Source organism: Diplotaxodon limnothrissa, linkage group LG18, assembly GCF_057381915.1.
Source record: "Diplotaxodon limnothrissa isolate DT_005_m linkage group LG18, D_limnothrissa_male_GT1.1, whole genome shotgun sequence".
In the NCBI taxonomy this organism is placed as follows: domain Eukaryota; kingdom Metazoa; phylum Chordata; class Actinopteri; order Cichliformes; family Cichlidae; genus Diplotaxodon; species Diplotaxodon limnothrissa.
Window position 1 is genome coordinate 9,349,506 of NC_140613.1, and position 8,225 is coordinate 9,357,730.

The 8,225-nt window shown below is 45.9% G+C and overlaps 1 protein-coding gene across 1 annotated transcript in view; it reads left to right on the plus strand.

Annotated features, from left to right (window-relative positions):
• LOC146613082 (uncharacterized) overlaps positions 1-6,740 on the plus strand; it is a 29,082-nt gene extending 22,342 nt beyond the window's left edge. Inside the window, exon 33 of the mRNA XM_085378295.1 lies at positions 5,112-6,740. Coding sequence (XP_085234421.1) covers positions 5,112-6,740 — 1,629 coding nt within the window. The remainder of the gene's footprint in view (positions 1-5,111) is intronic.
• The last annotated feature ends 1,485 nt before the right edge of the window (positions 6,741-8,225 follow it).

The window sequence follows — 8,225 nt, forward strand, 5'->3', positions numbered from 1 at the left end:
ACAAAGCACCATCACAATAAACTAGCTAGTCATAGATATCAGTATTTACTAAGTAATAAACAATATTGTGCAGCACGCAAGATAGACAGCGCACAGTGTGCTTTGAGGCAGCAGCCAAGAAAGCTTTAGTCCGCGTCTGTGAATACCCATGTGTGCATACCTGTGTGGATCAGCATGCTTGCATTCCAAAGGTTTCTCCATGTAATGATCTGCTAGGGAGTGTGGGGGGGCCTCAGCCCCGTCCTCCAGGGTGTGAAGCGGGTATGGAGGAGATCAAAACTCCAGACATCCAGAGGCCCCCAGAACACAAAAGACCATGGAAGACCAACAGAGGGGCAGCCGCGCCACTGTTCCAGTAAGAGCTGAGGAGAGTCCCAGATGAGGGCTCACTCAGCAGCCGCGGAGCAGAAGCCAGGGGGGGTTGCAGTGACGCGCCCGTGAGCTCCGCCGGCCCCCAGCTGCGCCTGAGTGACCGAGCCCTAGGCCGAGAGGCCGGGGGCACCCCACCTCCAAAGGGGGCCCGAGCGAGCCCCAGGCCCCAGGCCCCGACAAGCGGCCGCCAAGGAGTGAGCCGGTGTGTACCCGGACGCCCACCCCCAGACACAAAGAACCACCAACACACCGACACCTGAGGGAGTCCGCCACCGGCAGGGGAAGTGGTGGTGGGTGGAGATAGGCCTCCAAACCTTGGAGGGCCTGAGGTGTCCCCAGAGAGGTGGCGTCTGATACCCAACCTGACATATAGACACAGACATACAGGCACACACAGACACAAACATCCATTCCCACCCTCATGCTCTCATATGCACTCACTCCACACTCAACCAACGTGGAGACAGACATAAAGAGACGCTGTACACACAATCACACTCCCCAAGCGTACTCTACAATCCGGGTCTAGGTACCCTTGCCCCTGGAGGGGGGAATTGCACCCAGACCCAGGTGGTGTTACCCTTTTCCCTGCGGTGGGGAGAGGCAGACCACCCCGACTCCGCAGCAGCAGGGAGGCCCCACACCCCAGACCGCAGTCGGACGGCCAACTCCTCCTACTAGCCCTCCCGCTCCAGCAGGCCGCAGAGAATGGGGGTGGGAGAAGACTCCAAACCTCCCTCCACCCGCTCATTGTAGTGTTGATGCATATGTGTTCTAAGGTGCAATTAAAACCCAGGAGGGCATGGAGCTACCTGCCAAGGAGCAGCAGGTAAGCGCATAGTCCCTCCTGCTAACCCTCAATGACTAAGTGTATTTAAAATTGAGAGGTGGGCAACGACGTCAGGGGTGAGGTATACACCCTGATGGTGATTTGGACTCCGTGATTGTGCCCACCCCCAAGATCCTATATGTATGTGTAATGAGAGTGTGAATAATGTGAATGTCTAAGATGTGGGATAAAATTGAGGCAGAGGCAGCCAGAAGGGGACAGGGGGGGGGGTAGCCTCCTCTGCACCCTGGTGACATACCCCCACTCCAAGGCCCTGCATGTGTGGGTGGTTGTGGAGGAGCGGGAAGAGGGAGGCAGCTGGAGATGGGGAGGGAAGGAAGGGAGGGGCAGGTAACCCCTCCCTGGGGCCAGCTCCCCCGCTGACCCCAGTAGGCACTCCCACCCTCCGCGACCCGCCAGGGAAGGGGGGCCCAGGCCCATCAGACCGGGGCCCAGTGCAGTAGCGCCCCCCGGCTCCACAGAGCCCTGGACAGTCCACCCAACCCCACCACAGAGAAAACTGCACCCACCCCACCAACCACACATCTTCCAGACTACATAAGACGGTAAACGCCCAGGCTGAGATCTTCCTCCACCTCTCCTGTATCTCCCCCTCCTGCAGAGAGTTCCTGAGAGAAGAAAGCTCCTGCCAGATGTGACCATCCCCCCCACCAGTTGAAGAGCCCCCCAGGCGGCTCGATGCACCGGCGGCACCCTGCTCCAGGGCCGGGCCCCCATGCACCCACCCGCCCACAACCCCGGCAACACACCAACCAGGACCCGAGCCCCCGAGGCCCGGCCCGGGCCCCCGCCCAGAGACGGAGCACCCCCAGAACCTCACGCCCATCCCGGACCCACCCAGGGGCAGCCAGGTTGCCAGGTCAGTAACCCACGTCCGTCAGCACAGACCCTCCCCTAGCCCCGCTGCACGCAGCCGCGAGGAAACAGTCACCTGAGAGCCAACAGAGCCCTCAACCGGACGTGACCGCTACCCCGGGTTGAGCCCCCCAAGGAAGATGCCTCCGGGGAACCCCCCGACGCCCTAAGCCTGTCCCTACCCCCTCACCAATCACAACAGTGAAGGCGGGACCAAACTATGACCCCCCACCCCCACTAGGTGATGGAGCTGATAAAAGGGGCCCAGAGCAATTGATCTGATGTGGTGGCAGAGGCTGTGTCAAGACTAATGTAATCTAATAGATAATTTCTATATTGGTTAGAATTAAGATTATTTTTATTTTTCCAGTTCATGAGGACTGTTTTCTTGGCTATGCATAGGGCAGTGAAGATCATATGGGCTATATTCTTTTCTGAAGTGACATTATCTAAGCTGCCCAACAAACACACTAAGGGGGAAGTTGGAATGTTACATTTCAGACATTTTGATAAATCTTCACATATCTCGCGCCAAAACTTTTGCACTGGTGGACAGAACCAAAGAGCGTGGATGTAATTGTCTGGTGTATTGCCTTGACAGTGTGAGCAGTTGTTGGAAGATGTAAAGCCCATCTTGAACATCCGATGACCTGTATAGTGCACTCTATGAAGTATTTTGTATTGTATTAATTGCAGACTGGGATTTTTAATTAATTTAAAAGTTTTTAAGCAAATCTGAGACCAGAAGTTTTGGTCTAGGTTGACTGATAAATCTGCTTCCCACTTTGCAGTAGGAAGGGATATTGATTCATCTAATTTAGAAAGTGTTCTGTATATTTTAGATAATAATTTGGGGGATTTAAGAGTAAGAAAATGTGCCGCGCTTAGTGGTGTTTGTAATTCAACTTGACTGAGGTTAAATTTCTTTTTTACTATGGATTTAATTTGTTGATATTCTAAAAACCTTGTCTTGTTGATCCCATATTGTTCAACTAGTCTGTCAAATGGAATAAATTCTGTTCCCTCTAATATATGTTCTAAGTATTTAATTCCTTTACAACTCCATTCTGGGAAATTAATCATATTATTGTTTTGTAATATGTCAGGGTTATTCCAGATAGGTGTACGTTTGCATGGGATTAATGAAGACTCCGTTATTTTTAGAAACTCCCACCATGCTGTTAGAGAAAAGCTGATGTTGATACTTTTAAAGCATTCATGTCTTTTGATGTTTGAGCTAATAAATGGTAGGTCTGAAATCTCTAGATCCTTGCATAGTGCCTGTTCAACATCTAGCCAGGGCTCAACTAAGAAGGTATGTTTTAACCATTCTGAGATGAACTGAAGCCTATTGGCTAAGAAGTATTGGTGAAAATTAGGCAGATCTAATCCTCCTCTATCCTTGGTTCTTTGTAGCGTTTTTAAGCTAATACGCGGGGGTTTATCTTTCCAAAGGAATTTGGAAATATATGAATCCAGAGATCTGAACCAATCTTGTGATGGTTTGTTAGGGATCATCAAAAATAAGTAATTTATTTTTGGCAAGATCATCATTTTTATAGTGGCGACCCTTCCCATGAGTGATATGGGTAAAGATTTCCATCTAGTCAGATCGCCTTCTACTTTCTTTAGAAGTGGGATGTGGTTTAGTTTAGTTAAGTCTGAAAGCTTAGGAGAGATATTAATACCTAAATATTTAATGTTTCCGGATTGCAGTGGGGCAGAGGAAGAATTATGGAAGGAGCAGTTAATGGGGAGAACTGTAGATTTTGGCCAGTTAATTGAATAATCTGAAACTCTTGAAAACCAGTTTATTAAAGTAATTACCTCAGAGAGGTTGGTTTGTGTGTTTTGCAGAAAAAGCAACGCATCATCCGCATAGAGACTGATTTTATGTTCTATGTTCTTACATTTTATGCCCTTAATTGTTGTAGCCTGTCTAAATGCTGCTGCTAGAGGTTCGATAAAAATTGCAAAAAGTGAGGGGGAGAGTGGGCATCCCTGTCTGGTGCCCCTCAGGAGACAGAAGCTGGAGGATGTCTGGTCATTTGTTCTGATACGAGCCGTTGGGGAATTGTATAATATTCTTATCCAGTTTATGAAAGAGTTTCCAAAACCAAATTTGTGTAAAGTTGCGAATAAAAATTTCCAATTAACTCTGTCAAATGCTTTTTCTGCATCTAGAGATAATATTATGGCTTCGATGTTTTTATCGTATGAGTAGTCTATTAAATTAAGTAATCTACGAGTGTTTGTTGAGGAGTGCCGACCTTTTATGAAACCAGTTTGGTCAGGATGAATTAAGAGGGGGGTCATTTTCTCTAATCTCTTTGAGAGAGCTTTGCAGATTATTTTAAGGTCTACATTTAAAAGAGAAATTGGACGATAGCTTGAGGGAAATAAAGGGTCTTTGCCTGGTTTTAGCAGGAGACTAATGTTGGCAGAATTCATATTTGGTGGTAGTCTGCCCTTTTCCTCGATTTCCTGCAACATGCTGTGGAATACTGGTGCCAAAATTGTCCAGAATTCTTTGTAGAATTCTGCAGGGAAGCCGTCTGGACCTGGAGCCTTATTATTGGGCATACTTATCAGGGCTTCCTGGAGTTCACTTGGCGTCAGTGGCGAATCCAATTCCATTGCTTGACTGTCTAGTAATTTTGGAAGAGTTACGTTGTCAAGAAACAGATCAATTTCATTTTTAGATGGGTTTATTTGTGGTGAGTATAAAGTTTCATAGAAATCCCTAAAAATGTTGTTTATTCTTCCAGGATCATATATTGTGTTCCCCGATAAATCTTTAGCAGCACATATAGTTGTTTTTTCTTTATTTATTTTTAGCTGGTTAGCTAGAAATCGACCTGATTTGTTACTGTGTTCAAAATTCTGCAAGCGAAGTCTTTGTATAAGGAATTGTGTTTTTTTATTAATAGTTTCATTTAATTCTAAAAATGATATCTCAATAATATTTTATCAACAGGTTTGACTTTAAAATCAAATATATCCATCTCTTTATTGTCTCTCTTTTCTGCTGTAGAAAGGTCTTGACACCCTGCAGGAGTGGGATTTTGAGAAATACGCTCAAAGTGCTGCCAAAAAAGCTATGAACCACAACATTAAACACGTGATGAAAGAGGGAGGCCGCGCGGGAAAAGCCCTGATGATCAACACCAACCAGCTCGTCAGCACCGTGCAGGTTTTAGGTAGGGCAGGCGGCATAGCCAAGGCCGCTCAGGCCATCAGCGTCACCACAGGCGTCATGTCGGCACTCTTTTTGGCTTTGGATGTTTTCTTCCTCGCTAAAGACTCTCATGAGCTTCGCAAGGGTGCCAAAACCAAATTTGCCACCAAGATCAGAGAGGTATGTAAAGACCTTCAAGATGGCCTCCTGGAGCTCAACAGGGTGAAGACGCAGCTGCAGAAGACGATGGACGGCATTGAGGTGGAGGAGTTTGAGGAGGTTGAGGAGGTGGAAGTAGAGGTTGAGGACGACTTGGTGTCTAATCCAAAGAAGCTGGCTGAGCTGGAGCAGGAGCTGGACCTCCTGGAGGAGAAAGTGGACAAGAAGGTTGTAGAGGTTGAGAAGAAGGGTAAAGAAATGGAGAAGGAAAATTCAAAAATTAAAAAGGTGAAGAAAGAGGAGAAGAGCATAAAAGAAAAAGATGAGAAGGAGAAAAAGGAGAAGAGCTTGAAAGGAAAAGATGAAGAAAAGGAGAAAAAACAGGAGGACAGTAACGACAAAGACAAAGAGAAATGCAAGTCCAAAGAAAAGATGCCCGATGAGGAAAAAGAGGAGAAAAACAAGGCAAGTGGCAAAACTGCCAAAGAAGTCCTGAAACAACAGTCTCAGAAAGAAAGCAAACAAGACAAAAACACCAAAAACAGAATAACAGCTGGAAATGACAACTGTAATGGTAAGGTCAGCAAGATAAACGATGATATTGGTACAAATAAAACAACAGAGAAAGAGAAACATAAAAGTAGAAAAGAGCAGGAGGAAGTGAAGAGCAGATCAGAGGGCAGCAAAAGTGAGCGAGTGAAACCTGAGAGAGGAAGTGAAAGGAGAAGAAGCAGCAGGGATGATGAAGGAGAAAGGAAGCCACCTGAAAGTACATCTGTAAAAACAGGGGACCGCAGTAAGAGGAGACATAGCAGCAGCAGTGAGAAAGGGGTAGAAAGAGGAGGTGAACATCTAAATAGAGGAACTGGCGAAGAAAGGCAAAGCAGGAAAGGGAGCGAGGAGGATAGAGGAGTGAAGGACTGGAGAGCTGAAATGGCAAAAAATAGAGAAGAAAAGAGACAATGTCAGGAGACTGAGAACAGGAAGGAGTCGCACCAAGATCACGAAATATCATCAACGAAGAGGAGAGGGTCAGAAAGAGAGTTAGGAGGCAGCAGAGAGTATTCAAAGAGGAGCCACCACAAGAGGGAGCACAGGGAGAGGGGAGATGAGAAGCATGGGAGCAGGGTGGAGAGTGCAAGGAGGCAGTTTGAGAGGGCAGGAGGTGAGGGAGGTGACACAAAGGCAAAAAGAAAAGACGATGGAGAGAGTCAGAGGAGTAACAGAGAGAGGAGAGGACGTGAAAGAGGGAGAGAGCATGAACACAGCCAACCAGGACAACGAGCTCGTGCCAAAGCTCTCCTGCGAGACGGACTGGACATTTAATTCTAACATCTACCGCCTTACCAACAAAAACATACAGTGTGTTACTTCAACAAGAAAATCCACTGCATCTACGGTTTCTCACAGTACTGCAGTAAACCAGTGATAGCTGTGTGTACATGGAGGCGTACATTACAAACAGGAGCAGCAGAAGGCTAACTGAACTCCTTTTAATGACGCAGATACAAGGATGAAACAGTAGCACTACTGAGGTGGGGGGTAGGGGTTGTCCCACTTCTGACCTGATGCTCTGTGAGGAGCTTCAAGTTGAAAGTCAGGACAGTTTGAAAAAGAAGCTGATTTTTGTCATTTGACAATAAGACAGTGATGTAGGAACGCCAGCAGCAGTGTTGTGAGCTGTCCAGAGATGCATTAGAATATCGTCTTGAAATTTTTTAGCATGTTTGGTTTTTGATTTTTGACTCCCAGAACGTCTTGATTACACCTCTTACAAATGTGATGAGTACGGGTGTCTTCATGGGATTTGTGTGATCCACAGATGATAACTCTAATGACTTTGATGCCTTCAGCACGACTGTTGGGTCAAAGGTAAAACTTTATTGTATCAGAGGAAAATTTACCTTCTGCTACTGTGCAGTGCTAAAAATAACTCGACATACAACATATAAATACCCCAATAAAACATGGCAAATGCAAAAACAATAAATAAATAAATAAAATCAACACTAACATCACTTCACATGGAATCAAATCAATTATGACACCTGAGAATACAAGTAAATCTGCTAAATTAGAATTCCAAGTTATCATTAGACAGTTATCAGTAAAAATAATAATAACCAACCGCTGCTAAGCCTTTGGCATACTGACACACTACATAATACAGTGACGATTAGCGTGCTAATGTTTGCAATAGGTTCAAACTCTGAATTTAGTCTCTCTGTTTCACTCATTTGCTTCTCCCTTTGAGTGGGAAAATGTAAGGGGGTCTATCTGCAAACACTGTGAGACACGACACTAAGACTTCCTATGAATCATTGCATTTGGAGGGGCAGATGTTTTAAGGTCCTGCCTGCAGAATGACTCTTGCAAAAGCTTTCAGTGCGTTGTGGCATGGTGGCATGATTAGCAGAAAGTAGTCTACAGGCCATCGGCACTTTCTAGTCGACTAACTAATGCACTAAAATGGATAATAGTAAAAATAAGTAAGGGGAGGTTAATACATTTAAGATGTGGCTGAAGTCACTCTGTAACATTTCTGCAGCTGAATAATAAGCGAATTGTGAATGTGAATGGCTGAATTTGGTGAGTCGGGATGATTTGCAGCCCGTGCTATACCTACCCGTTTTATTTTCCACAGCTTCAGAGACACTACATTTAGATGTTTTATGTATGTTTTGCAATTGCAGTATTTGTATGTGATGGGTTTGTAGCTTAAACCTATTCGCTGGAACGTTCAAGACAATTTAACTACACAGCAAAGCAAGACACGAGTAGGCAAAGTTCTTTATGTTTCTCGTGCACGGG